The 17,913-nt window shown below is 39.9% G+C and overlaps 1 protein-coding gene across 5 annotated transcripts in view; it reads left to right on the forward strand.

The window, feature by feature from the left end:
• Positions 1–17,913, forward strand: part of klhl29 (kelch like family member 29) — a 281,080-nt gene that overhangs the window by 171,713 nt on the left and 91,454 nt on the right. For all 5 annotated transcript variants that reach the window (XM_023953095.1, XM_011491437.3, XM_004083387.4 and 2 more), the window contains 3 exons: positions 6,881–7,019; positions 14,521–14,717; positions 17,591–17,703. In XM_023953095.1, coding sequence (XP_023808863.1) covers positions 6,881–7,019; positions 14,521–14,717; positions 17,591–17,703 — 449 coding nt within the window. The remainder of the gene's footprint in view (positions 1–6,880; positions 7,020–14,520; positions 14,718–17,590; positions 17,704–17,913) is intronic.

A 17,913-nucleotide genomic window follows, 5' to 3' on the forward strand; every position in this document is an offset into this window, starting at 1 on the left:
TGTATGTCTAACAGAGCTTGCACGCACGGACCGATGTATAACTTTTATATCGCGCATACGGTGGACATACATTACATAATTGACGCACTAATCTTGGGCCATATTTGGCTTTTACGTTGATTTTCTTTGCATGGTTTATTCGTACACCTTCCATTGTTTTAATGTGGTTCATTCCCGATACATCTATGAAAGGTTTCGCGTAAGGACCACAACTTCTCTCACTTTCTTCACGTATATTTACCAATTTTCATCGGTGTACCTAATGTACATAGTGGCTATGTGACATGGCCTTCCCTCACTGTCAGTATGGATGCAGTAAATGCCTCTACTTCCTGCCCTCAACTTATTTTTGTGTCTTGTGAAAAGTTTCCAGGTTTGTTTTCATTCAAACCCCCAGAGGCATTGGGGCGGGTTGGTGGCCATACACAGGAGTTTTCCAATGTTAAAACTTAACTACAACGACTTGACAGATGCTGGATCTCCTACCAGCTTAACAAGGAACCCACTACACCAGCTGGGACCTGAGATTTTTCTCATCCCCTTCCGGCACATGAAGAACAGGAGCACATTGTCTGACATCCTGTCGTGCTCCTCTGCAGGCCGGTGGATGCTCCAAGGGCTGCTTTTTTGTTGTTTTTATTCAAGTCTTTTGCCAATTTTGGCCTCTTTTTTCATGCACGCCTTAAACAGCAGGATATGCACTTTTTTTTTTGGTATACAGTACAGGCCAGAACAACTCTGTGCTTTTCTTTCTTTCATTTTTTTTTTTTTTTTTGTGCTAGTCCAAGTCCTTTCTGAGCCCATTGTTGGAGGAAACAAAGGGCCAAGCGGTGTCTTTGAGGGACACAAGTTCCTTTTCTCTTAGTGTCCCTGTTGCTTGGTCCAGCCTGGTTGACAGCAGAGCTGAGGCTCCAGCAGAGCAGCTCAGAAGATTTAAGCAAAAGCGGGAGGAAAAAAAAAAAAAAAACACTAAAGCGCTCTCATCATGGACTATTCTCTGAGGCTACACGCTTCCTTCACTGCCTCGCAGACTGAAATCAGGACAGCTGGAGACTTGAGGGGTCTTGAGGATTTCTCATGCCTTACAAGAGCTGTTTTGCTGGGAGTAGGCACAGATTGGTGAGACGTCTCCAGAAATGAATGTGGCGTTGATTGTTAGAGATACGTTCCAGAAACTGTTGAAAGTGATTGCTCTTTAACAGAGACCTGTAGATTGGGACGTGCATGAGATCTGATGGCTTTCATGAAGGAGCTGTTTGTTCCAGCAGATGGCATCTGCACGATGGGGCCTGATGGCGTTGGTGATATTTTGCACCTGTCAAAGCCTGACATTTAGCCACCGAGGCTTTTCAAGTGATTTTTTTTTTTTTAAGTATTTATCATGGCGTTGAAAACCGTTGGGTTTCATTTAAATGGTGATTTCCTAAATATAATTTACAACAAAAATCCAAGATTACTGCTTACATAAATAGAAAACGTGTTGCTTATATGAAGGAAAAACTACATTTAAAGCATGAAAGAAATTTTGCATTTCATGTTTTTAAGCTGTTTTCCATTCCATAAAAAATTCCTTATTTTTTAATTTGTTTTGGTTTGCGGAACATCTATTGTAAAAGTCACATTTAAAGATTCTAATATTCTAATATAATCTAATATAATTCTAATATTGAAGCCAACCACGTCATTACAGGGCGCTAGTTTAGCAGAATTAACTATTTTTGTAAAATAACCCAAAATGTGATGATGGCAGGTTTTTGTGGCACATTTGTATTTCATTGCACAAGAGGAAAAATTTGATTTGTTTGCACGTTTTTTTGAGTTTCAAGTACATTTTGCTGTTTCAAGGGCAAACTAATTTCTGGAGCACACAAACAGTGAGTGTTGAGTTTGAAATAACGGCACAAAAATCCCTCCATAGACGCCAGGTCTAATGAACAAAATATTTAAAACATCATCAATTATCTTGACTCACAGTAAAAGCTGATTCGGGATCATTTTAGTCATTTTTAAGCTTAAAAATATTAGTTCAACATTTTTTCTTTAGTTTAAAATTAACTCTAAAACTAATAGAAAATATGAAACTCCTTAAAAATTAATTAGGGTTAAATTTATGCTTAATATTTTTACAACTTTCACAAAAAAAGGCACTTTTACCTTATGTGTTTTTGTTCTAATCACAGACTTATTTAAATCATTAATCCTATATTTGTCTCAATATTATTATAGTTATTTATTATCATTTATTTATATTACTGAAACAATGTCCAAATGTACATAAAAAACAGTATATAGAACCAAATCACAAGTAAAACTAACATAAAAATAAGGGAATACTAAGAGCAAAGAAAGTGATAAAGATGCAAAGTATATATATATATATATATATATATATATATATATATATATATATATATATATATATATATATATATATATATATACACACATATATACATATATTTATTTATTTAGTATTTTAGTATTAGTATTTAGTAAATGTAGTAACATTTTTAAAAGTTTATAGTTTATAGTTTATTTTAAAAGTTCATATTTAACCTTTTTTTTTGTTGGAAAAATTTTAATTTTTAATTTTTATTTCTAAAGGCAAAGTTGAAGAATTCACAGGAATATACATACAATAAAATAGAAAACATTCAGATAAAAAGTAAGTCCTTGATGTAAAGAAGATCCAAAGGTTTTTTTGCCGCTGTTGTCTGGGTGATCAGAGGCGTAGAATAGCCAGATTGTTGCATTCAGCTTGGACCAACAGTGAACCTTTGACTCTTCCTCTGCCTGTGAAGGCTGGATGTGGGTGTATTCACTGTTTGCTCAAGAGTTACTTAAATTATTTGAAAAATTTGTATCTAAAACGTTTCTACTTTGTAAATTTTTTATTTTTACTAAACATTTGTGTTGGACGTTTGTTCAACTTTCATTTGCTCTCTGTCCTTCTGACATTTATTATTTGTTTATGATTAAAATGTAATTAAAGTACGAAATTCAATAATTTTGCTTTTTTATTTAAAATTAAATATTATTACAAATTAAAATGCAGTCGATTGCCTAAAAAAATCAAAGCTCTTTATTTTATACTAAGTATTATTTTTATATCAAATACCCAACAAAATCTTTTAAAACTGTTATCTAAAAAATTGCAACATGTGTTTTTTATTTGTCCTCTAGGACCTTTGGATCTAAATGTGTGTTTCCTCAGTGTAAAAAAAAAAGATTCCCACATGAATGACTGGTACACTTTTATCTTTGCACGCTAAAGCCAGTCTTCATGTCAGAGCTGGACATTCTCTTATTGATCAGATGGAATAGTTTGTTCTGGGTAATTAAACTGAGGGTCCTGGAGCCGATTGATTTGTGAAAGTTTAAAAGAGAAGCAAAAAGGTCAGAATGAACACGTCAGGCTCCTGCTGCACTTTTAGCGACGTAGAACCCAAAGAAAACGAAGAGAAACAAAAAGAAAATCACAATTTTTGTTAAACAAAAAAAATGTAGCTTAGTAAAAAAATGAGAGATAATGCAAATTGATTATATAAAGATGACAAATTATAAGTGGTTTTATTAGTTTGTCTGTTTTTTTCTGTTTAACCCTTTAACCAATAAAATATGATTAGAAATGTTTTTTCTATTGCTTTTTGACCTTGGTTGAGTTATCTAAACATTCTTTGATATTAAAAATATGCTTTCAAAATGTTTTGATCCGACAGTTATTTCAATTTTGCTTTATTTTCCTAAATCTAAGACAGCATTAAAAAGCACAATTTATTCTACAATTTTTACTTTTTTCTACTTTTAACAGCTTTTTTTTAATAATAAATAATAGCAATAATAGAGGCTTTTTATTTTGCTAAATGTTGTACCTTTTCCTTTGAACAAAAGTGTCTTTTTATCCACTGAAACTCTATGTAAGTATCAGGATTTCTGGGGAAGGAAACAAAATGGTGGATGTAAAATACACGAGTAACCCTAAAATGGCTTCAAGCTTGGTAACCAATGACTGACATGCTGAGTCGCCGTCTTCCAGCAGCCAATCAGGAGGTCAGAGGCTGGCTTGCTGCACCTCAGAAGCTGGGAGCACGCTCATAGGTTCCTCAGAATCGCATACCAACGCCCAATTGGCCATCGCGCATAGAGATATTTACCCCTGTGTTACGGTGCTAAACTGCAGAGATGCAATGGTGTTGGTGAAGCCCGACCAATGCGCCAACCAATCACAGACAGCAGATTCAGGACGGTGGTGGCGTTGAGAGAAAGGGCGTCTTCAGCATTTCCCTGAAATACTCAACATCTGTACTTCTGATACTTCAACACTTACTGTGTCTTCCAAATCCCCGTCCCAAGCGTTCCCTCCCTTGGAGTATTGAGACGTTTGGTGTTTTCAAAGCTGCCGTGGTTTCATTGAGCATGGCATTTCCCTTAGAATGGGGCTGCCATGTGCAGTTTCATGCTCTGTGGTGGGGATGAGTTGTTCTGGGGGTCCAACTCTACAAAGCCGTAATTAGCTTTGCTACCACGCATTCAGGTGTGTCCGCATGGCTTCCAGGGGGCGCGGCCATTGTTTGCTGACAAGCGGAGTTTTCTCACCCCCCCTCGCGTCCTCTACGAGGTGTGCCAGATTGGACGTGAGAGCCATAGCCGCCTCTACTAATGTGTGTTCACTATTCACATTCCCCACCCACACAGCAGTCAGATAGTACTGATGGTACTGAGTGGAAGGGGGGGTTCACAGAGGTGAATGAAAGACGAGGCAGGCTTTGCATCGACTCAAAACATGCAGATCGCCCTGAAACCAATGCTGCAAGTCTCTATATTTCTTCTCTTATTTGGTATTCAGCATGTCTAATGTCCAGATCATTTTCTTTTTTGGCCATTAAGTCCAGATGCCAGATAACCAAACATTCTCAGCTCAGAGAAAAAGGCTTTTATCCTGATTCTGCTCTTATTTGTCTTGCGTCTTTATTCTGTACCATTTTGGCAGCTGAATTAATTCAAACTGAGCTCCTGGAGTCAGAGGGAAGAATGGAAGAAGGAGCTAAACGAGTCGAACAGAATAGCCACTGTCATTTCAGGTTAATTAAATCTCAGCTTTGAGTCCAGCTTGATGATAACATGAACAAAGAAAATGCTCCTTTATGTCCGTTTGGACGTCCAAACTATTGTGTTTGAAAGCTTGATGGCTTCACCTGAGACTCGCCATTATTCCTAATCACCCATCGTGTTGCGCATGAGAGAACTGTCAAGAAACTCTGTGGTTTTTTTGGGAATCCTCAGGCTGCCATGTTTGCTGTGGACCTGTGAAATAATGTGCAGATTAGCTTCTGGAAAAGAAACCCGGTGTGCTGATTACAGAGGGATTTGCCACAGTTTTTATCCAAATGATCCTGTGTCTCACGCTGTGCCTCCCTCTGTAAGGATGTATCTGCATACCTAACAGTCTAAACTGTGCTAACCATCCCTCACAGCATCCAAGCTAACGCCTAGACGACCGTATGGAAGGCGTCTCCCCCCGTAGTTTATTATTTCAGTCTCTTAGTGCTCTCCTCTGCTTGTACTCGCGGTTGGAGATTAACAAAGCCTTAGTGTTGAATCTCCCTCCCTAAGCTGGAGAAAAAGTTGCCAGTGTCCTGCTGGTTTTCCCTCTCAGCATCCCGTCATGGTGCCTCATTAAGATGCAGACAAACAAGCTCCTCCGACCTAACGCTACAGTAAGGCCAGGCTTAACGTAGCACTACTACATGTATTGTGGCCTTCAGATGCATATTGCTGTTGCTCAAAGCAAGTTTTTTTTTTTTCTCAGAATATGTTGTCCTTGTTTTTTTCTCTTCATTTTATTTATTTATTTTGGTTTCCACAGAGAAAGATAAGCGTGCGGATGTGTAGTTTTTTTTGTTTCTGAGATAATGTGCGTTGAATGGATGGTGGGGTTTGGAGAAAGCGTCTGAAGGTCAGCTCTGTGCTGGGTATGGCATTAGCGAGAGGGCACTGATTTTTGTTTCCGTTTAAATAATACAATGACAGCATCTCTGCTTTCAGCTGTCGTCTCTTTAAGATGCCTCGGCATTTCGTTCCTCAATGTTCTGGTGCTGCCGTGTCAAGTTTCTCATGCTACGTTCACACTGGGCATGTGACGCGTTGACAAAGGAGAGCTCTTGCATATGGACTGTCGCTAGGCGATACTAGGACACATACGCCACCTACAGTTGGAAGAGGTTAGGTGAGAAATGTTGGAATGGTGCACTTTTTGGGAATCTTGCTTTAGGCTTTCCCTTTGCAGCTCCTCTCCGATATGTGAAAGATTTAGTGTCATAAAATTCCATCTGGGCACAAAGCGCAATCATTCACTTCTCCTTCATGATTAATTTTCAAACAGTTGGTATCTCCGCGAATTAAAAATGACCTCATTCATATGTCACTACCTAATCCATGTCTCTCATTGGTCAAGATCTGACCTTTCACTCGAGTCCACTAAACGTAGCCTTTAGTAACAGTGATGCGAGGCTTCAGAACGCGGAAGCCCAAAACGCACATTTACATGGACTTGTCATTGGAATTGCTTGAATGCACGTTCCTGAGGGTGGCGTGAACATAGCTTCATAATGTACTAGTTTCTTTTATAATTTTGCACCAACTTTGAGTATTCTACAATCTAAGGGTCACTATCTGATTTATTTTTTGCTATATGCATTGATTTTCTGAAAAACATGTCATCATTTGTGTCCAAACCTGAATTGTTTGTGGTCAGAAGTGCTTTATGGTGGGTCATTTTGCTTCTCTTGTCATCTCTATGTCTGTATGCATGTCTGTTTGGAAAAAGAGCGAATTCTAAACCCAAACCTGGCATTGTCTGTTTCTTTTTCTTGTTCTACAGAGATGTTGAAGGAGTTGAACCAACAGCGCAGAGCGAAAGAGTTTACAGACCTGAAAATAATTGTTGAAGGCAAAGAGTTTGAAGTCCACCAAAATGTTCTAGCTTCCTGCAGCTTGTATTTCAAGGACCTGGTGAAAAGGTTTGCCTTCGTTCCCCTCTCCCACCAGCTGTTGATCCAATCTGTTCTTTTCATAGGGCGCATTTGTGTCGCTTCTTTTTTTATTTTTTATTTTCCCTTCCCCTGTCTCTCTTGCAGGTGTGTGAAGACTTTGGTTCCTAACACAGGGCCAGCAGCCATTCCTTCCTCCTCCTCCTCCTACTCAAATGAATGTATCTAAAAGTGAAGAAGAAAAAAAAAAGGTCAACATTACCTTTCCTCCCATTGTAGGGCAATTTAACCACATTTCCATTTTAATGAGCAGTGAAATGTTCCATGACTGGGGATGTTTTGAAATCCACCAAAGGGCCAAAACAAAAGACTCGTACACATTAGATGCAAATTTGTCAAAGTCATACTGTTGTGGGCCGAAGCCTTTTGGTCATACTCCACATTTTGATTATTTTCTTTTTCAAAAAATAGACTTTTCGGACTTAAACAAACACATTCGTTATCTGTGTGAAGACTTTTGCAGGTTTATGGCACTTTTAACGGATGTAGTTGTTGGATTTGGATCCAGTTAATTCTCCGTTTTACATTGTTTTTGTTTTAGCTGTTTTTTTTTCTTTGTTGTTATTTTAGTTTGAGTTTGTGCATCAGTCACAGTGCCTCTGAATGCTGTCCATTGTCTGATAGCACAAGTATGTCCTTTTTTTTGTTTTTTCAACGAGAAAATGCCATAAATCCTTAATGCCCTCATCCTTACTTCCAGTCCCTGCAGGTGTTTTCGGCTTGATTGAAAGTCCCCAGGACTTAGAGGTTTTTTTTATTTTTTCCTTACATGTTTTTGTGTGAGTCCTCCTCTTTAGGAAGGAAGCAGGGAAGTGCTCAGCAAGGACAAAGACTAAGAAAAAAAAAACAACGCACGTGCAAGTGATAGCTGGAATACTGTGGGGACGCGTAGCACTTCGCCCCGCAGCCGTGCTGCCTCCATGGCGAGCGCATCAGAGAACGGCTGCTTATCAGCTCCGGCGGCTTCCTCGCTTGCTACTGATACACTTGTTTCTTCTGAAGGGGAAGAGCGAAAACGAGAAGAGAGGTGGAAAAACAGCAGAGCATTGACCGTACAAGGACCACTCAGCTCTATGACAGCTGCACATGCCATGAATAAAACCCAAGACAGGCTCTGGCTTTAACCTTGACGAAAACAGCCTTCCTGAGAGATCGAAGGATCTCTGGATGAAAACGGAGACCCCATGCTGGTCATCCTGTCTATCGAGTTGTCTCGTCTGCTCCTCTTATCAGGGACAGGGTCGCTGAAAGGCACCCGGGGCTCCCAGAGGAGTGGGGCTGAATTTAATCAAGCTCATCTTCATTCTTTGTGCTGCCCACATTTTACAGCTCCTTTTCTTTGAACTGACAGCATAAGAAGAATAAATTGTTGTTAATTGGTTAATTACATCTAATGGGATTTGTCAACTTTTCAAATGTTTTTCTCAATCTAAAAATTCCAACTAGTTTGGTATTACTACTGGTATTAATTTTTTACAGCCGTCTTTACAATGATATACTGAAATCATGACCATTAGCATTGTGCCAACACCGTTAGCTGTGACGGATGCATTGAGAATGAGGCGGCAGTGAAAAGTTGACACCAAGCAGAGTGACTGAAGAGCATCCAAAAGCAGCCGCAGAGACAAGACTTTCAGTTTTAGCTGCATTTGCAGCCCAGCTGGCAGTTTCATGTTTCCACAGTGTGACTTAAAGAGGGGCCAAAGGCCTGCTTGTCCCTGAATTAGGGGCCACCCGTGTGCTGTTGGGGTCATTTTTCCAGCCTGGATGGACCTGTGCTTGCACACCACTCACCACTGTCATCGTTTTTATGAAGTCGAGAAACGAAGGCAGGAAGGCAGCAGCTCCATTCTACTGCATGCTTTGTAACCCACGCCTTCTCACTCCACTCCTTCAACAGGGAAATGCTGACACTCAGACCCCCTTCACACACACACACACACACATAAATGGGACTGAAATGAAGTGTTTCTGGCTGCTGTACAGCATGCAAGCTTTTGTTTGTGAGGAAATGTGTGTGCGTGAAATCCAGGTTTCCAGTATTAGTCAGAACAGGCAAGGTGTGATTCTGAGAGGAGTACACATACACACTCCAACAGACATATCCTGGGTTTTGTGTTTTCTGGGGATTCATTAATTTATCCATCAATTTTGGGGACCATCCTTTCTGAAAGGTCCAAATCCCTGCGCCAAAGACCTGTACCGGTCCATTGTAGAGTTGGAACCAGGTCAAGTATAGAAAAAACATCCACTGCATTGAAACCGCCAAGCTCGCAAAGTTAATAAAAAAAATAAGAAAAACCGTATTTGGAAAGTTATTTTAAATTTTTTGGGATAATAATAATAATAATGTATAATAGTACGCAATCGGACGTCTAATGTTAAGAGGACCTGCTCAAACGGTGGATTCATGATTATTATCATAACCAGAAAGTATTAGTTTTAGTGATTGTCTTATTATATGGCATCCAATTGATATCAGTTGGTGACCAATTTTTTTTAGCTTCTTTATCCAGATCTATATCACATTTTAATGGATCCTACACAAAATCTAGTGTACAAAGAAAGTTTAAAGCAGGTCAGGATATATTATAGAGGAGGAAGATTATATTTTCTCTCAAAAGTTAATGGAAACTAAAAGCTAAAAAAAAAATCAGACGCCCACTTCAGCCTTGTACAGACCGGTCCGTGAGAAAATTGCTTGATATTAAACTGGTACATGGCCTGGAAAAGGGTAGGAACCTCTTGAAGTCTGAAAAAAATATCAGTAAAACACAGTCAGAGAGCTCAAATTGACTTTGAAATGCTTACAATTCTCATCTTTCTTATCCCATATACAATTTTAATATTTCACACAATTCATTTGATTTCTGGGGACCTAATGGTAACTGGTAAGATTATTGCAGTGGATATTTTATATGTGTGTGACACACACATATACACACAAGCCAAGCACTTTTTTGGATGATTAAAACTATTTCACAGTGTTGCTTGCAGGCTTTGCAGAAATTTTAAATGGAAAATGTCAAAAATAAAACACAGATTCTAGATATCGAATGAACCCCAATTCCCAGTTGCTCATTTACAGCCCCCACCTTAAGATTGGGGGCTCCTTTACTGTATGGACCCAGCCCCGAGTCTTACCCCACGACACCTGAAGGATGTAATGCTGTTCCTAAATGTACGCACACGTTTGCCCCCAGTCCCTCCCAAAAAACCTATTACCTTCCCTTTTAAAGGGCCAATGCACAGACCGAGGAGACAGATCATCTCTGGTAATTCCATTTTACCCCTCGGGATTTTCCAATAAGTGTGCTCGCAGGCGTTTAATTTATGGCTACTGAACTCCGCACCACAGTAATGTAAAAAGCTCCAGAATCTTTGAGCAGTCGTGACACGTGCCTTTCTGCCATTTGTGCCCCAGCACCCCCTCTCCTCTGTCTGTGTCGACCCGTGAGTCTTCTACGCTTGTGATTCAGACAGTGTTATGACCATGAGATGTGTAGTGAGCTGTTCTAAAGCCCATTACAGCTTCGCCCCTTTCTGAATGCCGCTGTCCTCAGTGCACCGTTGAGCCCCTTCTGCATGACTCAGCCTGGGAGAGGACTTGGTGCTGTATGTGCTCTGTGGTGTCTCTCTTACTGTACCCCATCGTTGTATTAGGTAATCCACTAAATAGTAATAAAATTACAAAACTTGAGATCAACCAACTTGTACAACACCCTCCTGAGTACAAAACACTATTTCTAAGTCAAAATAATACAATTACCTTTAAAAATAGGAAAGTCTAAACAAAGAAATAATAGCACCTATTGGTGAAAGATCATATTTCTATCCACTAAATTCTCAAGGGCTGCATGGTGGCGCAGTGGTTAGCCTACCTCACAGAAAGTCCCGGCTGGGGTACACCATTGGGGCACCTTTCTGTGTGGAGTCTGCGTGTTCTCCCCATACATCCGTGGGTGTTCTCCGGGGACTCCGGCTTCCTCCCACCATCCAAAAACATGCTTCATAGGTTCATTGGTTATCCTAAATTGTCCCTAGGTGTGAATGTGAGTGTGTGGTTCCTTACCTTCGCCCACGAGTGGCCGGGATAGACTACGGCAGCCCGTGACCCAAAAAGGGATAAAACGGGTTTAGAAGTTGAATAAATGAATGAACAAATTCTCAAGGATTATCTTGAGATTCTGTAAATATTTGAAATTCAGTGCAGTTGATGAAACAATTAACAAATTTTATTGTAAATAAATGATAAAATGTAGAATATCAAGTAAAATAAGGACACATTTAGTAGAACAGAGCTTCAAAGAAAACTTTATCATTTTGAGGCATTCAAAAAAATAGTTTCATTTTTGCCCTGAACACTTCCACAGATTTGAATGTTGTACTTTTCACACTATAGGTCGCACCGAATTACGAGACGCACCGGATAATGTGGTGCATCGTCATTGAAGTTTTTAAATTAATGTCATAACTATAAGGCACATCAAGCCAGACAAAAGAGTCAAGAATAAGTCAGTCAGCCATTCAAACTTTAATAACTTTGTTTACAGTAACTCTAGTTTGTAACACGCTACCCATTAACCGCGTTACAAGTGTTAGCTGCATTAGCTTATTTACGATACCTGTAACTACTAACCTTGTTTGCAACACATAAATAAATACAAAATTGATTTATAATGTTAAAACAAACATTACTCTGGCCACAACTATCGTTATCGTTAAAAAAATAAAAAATCACAGTCTGACGCCGCTACACGTTACCTGGTTTTGCTTATTGACAATAACCTTGTTTGAAACGTGTCTCAAATTCACTTTGACGTCAGTAAGCACAACTGAAGTTAATCTATACTTGACAGTCCAGATTATAAGGCTCACTGTCTTTTTGTTTTTGTTTTGTATCTTTTTGAACTAAAGGTTTAAGTGCACCTAAATAGGGCAGAAGATACAGTGCATTAGCTTTCTTTGCATCACCATTATAGAAGCTGAAGTGGTCAAATGCTTATAGAGCAATGTCCAGCCCCTTGTTTAAGGAAAATAGTAGAACAGTCAATTAAAAAACCTTTAGTAGCATCTTAAACTATTTTATCTGTTGCTACTGTCATCTCTTAAGGTATCGTTTAAAGCTAAATTTGAGCATCCAAACTGGCTAAAAATCTAACATTCTTGCCTCAAAATGGAAAAGGGGAGAATAACCACAAAAACAAATGCCAAACCTTAAAAAAGGTGCAACATTACAGTCATTTGTTTTGTTCCTTCCTGATTTATGTTGTAAATGCAACATAATTTTATAGTCAGACATTTTTTGCGCTTTGCATCTTTCAGTGTCTTAACATGTTTCAGTATGTGCTTGGTCTTGTTAGTGCGAGGTAAATGCATTCCCTCTAATTGGGCCTTCTTTTTATAGGTTGAAAGATGTACTAGCAAGCAAATGTGTGTGAGTGTAATTCTTCACCCCTGTTCCCTGCTATTTTGGCAGTCTCGTCGGCCTCCTCTTGAATAAGAGGGGCATTTTTCACAAACAAATTTCTTTGCCTGTCTGTGCCCCCCTCTCCCCCCTTATCTTTATCTCCTCTCCTCATCCATCCTCCCTGCTTCCCTTTCCCACTATTCTGATTCCATTCTGCAATCAAACGCAGCATAAATATGCACCTATTTTAGCGATTCCCGGAAAAGGCATTTACATAAATGTGCAGACAAAACAAACTGCCACTCAAGCTGGCTCTTTTTGCACTAATTGACCAGGATGATGAGCATGATCTTGTTTTATTTTTAGTTCCTCCCTTCTTCTTTCTCACCTCCCTCCATCATTTTAACCCTAAACACTCCCTTTTCCTTCTGTTTTTCTTCGACTTGCCCCCACTACAGGGCTTTGTGTGGAAAAAAAAGGGAGGGGGGAGGCAATAACATTGTGTGGCTTTTTGCTTTGCAGGAGGAATAAAAATATAACTGCTTTGGTTTTTTCAGCCAATGTCCATCCAGAGAAAATGCACTTCATTTAATTTGGATGTCCTTCTCCCCCTTCTCGTATTGAGTTCGCCTCATAAATGACGACTAATGTCTCAGTTCATACACCACAGGCTACTGATGATTATGGCAGCGGGGACAAAGGCTCTGCTTAGGTGTGATGGTGTTTTTTTTTTCTTTTTTCGGGGGTGGAGGGGAATATCTTTTATCTAAAAAATTAAGGTACAGTCATGGAACAACCCAAACCCTCCCCAGGAAGGATGGCTGCTGGCTCCCTGTGGAAGAACCGTCTCACCCTGCTTCTCCTTTCTTTTTGCTTCCTCCTCATTGACCACCAACACCCCCCGCCACCCCAGCTCCTCAGTTTCTCATCTCTTGCCTTCACTGCTGTTGTTTGTTCTGTCTCATCTTGATGTTTTTGGTGTCCACCTCTCACCACAAAGTGACTCTTTATCATGATTTCTAACCCAACAAACGGGATTCCATTTAAAAGAAAGGAGGTGGCAGGAAAGACACAGGTGTACCCACACACCCGCCAAGAAAAAAGACGGAGCATTATCATTGTGCTGCCATGAGTGGCAGGAGCAAACAGCCTCCATCCATCTTAATGTAGACTACTTTTTATATTGTTGATATCCGTATCCGCGGGGAGTGAGACATAGTAGTTGGGGCATGCAGTCTGCGGCACTTTGATTCCATTTATTTTGCCCTTGAGTGGATTATTGTTTCACATGGGACATTAAACATGGGTGGTGAGGTGTTATTTAACGCTCTCATACCTCCCCAAGGGGATCCAGCATGAGAACTAATCTCGGCCATTTGATCCCGATGAAGTCACGATCTGGAAGCAGCCCTCCTCCTCCTGTACATTTCAGGATCTGCATTAAGAAGGGATATCATATTCCATTTAATTTGCTCATTCAAGCCCACCGTGGCACCATTCGCATCATACCAGCCGGAGTGGATGCGCCTCTTTGTTCTCCTTCATGCAAGCAGACAGCAAGCAATCTCAGATACGACATGCATTAACTCCAACACTTCAGCCGACATTGACATCCCTTTCTCTCCTTTTTTTTTTTTTTGTCTTTGACCTCGTATGTACCCCGACATGTATGCATATTACCCACCGTGACCATGCATACATGGAGACACATGTCAAGCATGTCTGTTAAACAAAGCAATAACTTTTGTTTGCCTAATCTTTGTTTAGGGGAAATATTTCATTTCAGATGCAGCACTATTTTTGCTAATCTGCTATCCTTCATAAGAAATTAGAAACCATTCAAAGTTGAGTTTGTGTCCCTTTTTTCCTTTACATTGTTCTACTGTTAATAATTCTCTTTGTTTCCCACCCACCCCTCCTTCATACTGGTACCCAGGTGTGTTTCAGGTGTTGTGTGTCGCATACATGTATTTGTGTTCCCACTCTATTTAATTTTAGTCTTTGGCCTTTCTCTGAGGGTAATTCTAACTTCTTCTCTGTGTGCCGTGATTGGTTGGCCAGGTCGTCGGGCGAAACTAGGAATGGGGAAATGCTGGAGCTAACCATGAGCAACATCGGCGCCGACGTCCTGGAGCTGCTACTCGAGTTCGTCTACACAGGCTCGCTGGTCATTGATTCGGCCAACGCCAAGACATTGTTGGAGGCTGCCAACAAGTTCCAGTTCAACACTTTCTGCAAAGTCTGTGTCTCATTCTTAGGTAGGAACTGCTGCAGTTGATATTGCAGTGCTTGCCTCTTCTGTGATAAAAAGAAAACATTATTGCCATTTGTATAAGTTAAAAACAAGTAAAAGCTCTCAAGTCAGGCAACAAAACATCAACATACAACCAACCACATAGCAGTAATTTATCTAACAAATAAAGTATCAGTAACGCAAACAGCCACTAAATTAGACAGAGTGATACGCAAAACACAGCAAAATGCCATTATTGCACATAAAGATCAAATATCAGGACACGCTGGTTTATTGGTTGTCCAACCATGTAGAGATGGGTTGTAGAGACGGTTAGGGATGTCATGAAAATGGAACATACTATTGTCATGCATGTGGTAAGTGTGTCATGAAGTAAAGTTTATGTAAGTTGTACACGCTTAAGGGTAATGCTGTTGTATGGTGACCTTACACCACACTCTAGTTGTTCATAAGTTGCAAGCTCTGATCCCCAATTGGTCACAATTACAGTGTGCATGTAGTATGTGCACAGAAAAACAATGCTCTGATTTTTTTCCCCTAAATTCTCACAGACGACAAAAATAATAATTTTGTTCAACGGGTTCACTAAGCGGTCTACGACCTTGATATTTCATGCGATGCACCTGCATATCTCGTGCAGGTTTGCCCAATTTTCAACTTCAGACAGCTTGAATCCATCCGAAATGGCATTTTGCACATATTGCACAGAGGAAAATTGGTAATATGTGAATATATGTGGAAAAAGGGAGAGAAGTTGTCTCAGCTGTATCACTCATGAACCACGTAAATCAATGTAGAACATTAACTGTGCTCAATTATTGCGCTGTTTATATGCAATTCATTAGTGATTCGTGCATCAAAATTGTAATTTTAACATGATATGTGTGCCGTATACGTGATATGAAAGTTTTACATTGGTGGTACATGCGTGAAAGGTCTGTTAGACATGCATGGAACGGTCGTGGAAAGCCACAAATTTGCGAATGGATCTAGCAAAAATCACGCACAATCGCGTAAGATTTTCTGTAACAATTTCGAATAAACTACGTCAAGTAAATTTTCAATGGACCAAAAATGTTGAACAGCTCAAAACCAAATTCATGTCAAGACTCGTCGGCCGAAACCCTCAACGGACATCTGCAAACATTGCTAACGAATTACTTATGTAACGCATGGATCACGAAAGAGCAAAAATTTCATTCGTGCAAAATGTAAGTCGTGGCTGTGTGACATGGCCTTAAGGCTTTACACTTCTCTGCAGTCATATCTGCCCCATATTTTTATGCATTTTGATGCTTGGAGCACACGGCACAAACTCTTTTGGGCACTGCGCTCCTGATTTCCTCCCAGTGGGAAGGGCAAAGCATGGGTACAGATTTCCAAAAAGGTCATTCAGCAATTGTCACTTAAATGTCAAATCCTGTCATGGAGTCAAAAAATCCGATTGATGCTTGCTGTAGGTGTGGACAGTGATGCGCTGGAATGGAGGAGTTTTCAAGGGCCCAAAGGGTCTGCGAAAGGCAAAGAGCATGTTGCAAATTTCAAAAAGTCAGGCAATCCCCCCCAAAAATGAAAAAAAAAATAAAACTGCAAATGTCAGCTTTTGCATTCCATTTAATAAATTGCTTTGGGTTTCAGTAAAACAAAGGAAGTGTGTGTTGGCAAAAAGGTCAGAAAGCAGTGAAAAGAAAGTAAAATGGAACCTGAAACTCACGTTATCGATTTGCTTTGCTTGATTCAAAAGGGAAAAAAACAAAGCAACATTGAACCGAGATGCCATTTGTAGCTTTCATTGCCAGTGAGACGTCAATCCATTTTTCCTGGACAAGATTCATGATATTTCGACGCAGGGGAGAAACACGGGCTTAAGCAAGCGCGTGTCCTTGTACGGAGAGAAATGGATACTGTGTCAGAAATTATTGAAGTTTGTAACAAATACTCTGAGGCAAAATGGCAAACATTTCCTTGACCTATTTTCACTGCAACTCTTTGACTTTCATTTACACATCTTTGGATTCAAGCACATACACTTATTGCCTGCTGCTCTGAAGGATGAATCTGTAGAAAGCTGCAGACAACCCCACAAAACGTGCTTCAGTCCTGACCTTCTTGCATGAAAGGAGTTTATAAAAAAGAGAATATTTAAAAACATATGAGCATCCACTTTAAAATAGCTTTATTACAGACGTACTTCCAGCAAGATTTTTTCTCATCGCTCCTGACCTTTGAGATGGCATTAAAGCTGCTTTTATTTGGTATTTAATTTATTTGTTGGTGATTACCCAGACATTTACGGGTCTTTATTTGCTGATATCAGTGGTTTCTGACTTATTTGATTAATGATTTGCCCCTGTCTGGTTGTACACACACAGACATGTCACAGTTTTAGAAAGATGGGGACGTCTGTTTTTTATTTGTTTGTATTGTAGCACCTCTAAAGCCTCTAAAAAGGACGACAGAAGGTAGCGCTCTACCCAAAGGCCTGGCTATCAGGATTTTATTTTTTATTTTTTGCTGTGTGTGTTTGGGTGTAGTAGACCCTGACATCTGACAGGACTTCTTTAAAGTGGTCCAGCTAATCCCACATCCCGCTCCCTGATATCTTCCACCTCATGCTTGGGCTGTGAGCGATCGATTCCCCTCGTTGTTTGTCCCCGGAGCTGTTTTGAGTTATTATACTTGTTCTCCCTCAAGTCTAAGGCAAACACAGAGCCCACTAGGCTATGATTTTGTGCTTCCTGGAGCTGCTTTGTCTGTTTTTGTGCCTCACTATATCCTTTTATGAATGTGTGAACCACTTTTCTTTGTTCTGGTTTTAATCAATCTGTCGGATTTCTTCTTGTTTTTTTGTTCTCCTCTCCTCATCATGAACTCCAGAGAAACAGCTGACTGCAGCTAACTGTCTGGGAGTGCTGGCAATGGCCGAGGCAATGCGTTGCACGGAGCTTCACAACATGGCCAAAGCATTTGCTCTGCAGAACTTCCCTGAGGTGAGTGCCTATCATAATGACATTTGCATATAAAATCAATCAAAAATGCTTTTGATTTGGGTTTAACTTCTCAAAGTAACGTAAAACTGCTATTCTTGGGCAAGTATGGAGACATCATTTATAGGAGTGAGGTCTGATGTTCTAAATCTTGCAGTTAAAATTAGAGATCCGCTGCTTTAAATGATCACTAGTGTACCTTATTAGGCATTT

The sequence above is a fragment of the Oryzias latipes genome, chromosome 24, assembly GCF_002234675.1.
Source record: "Oryzias latipes chromosome 24, ASM223467v1".
Taxonomy (NCBI): Eukaryota; Metazoa; Chordata; class Actinopteri; order Beloniformes; family Adrianichthyidae; genus Oryzias; species Oryzias latipes.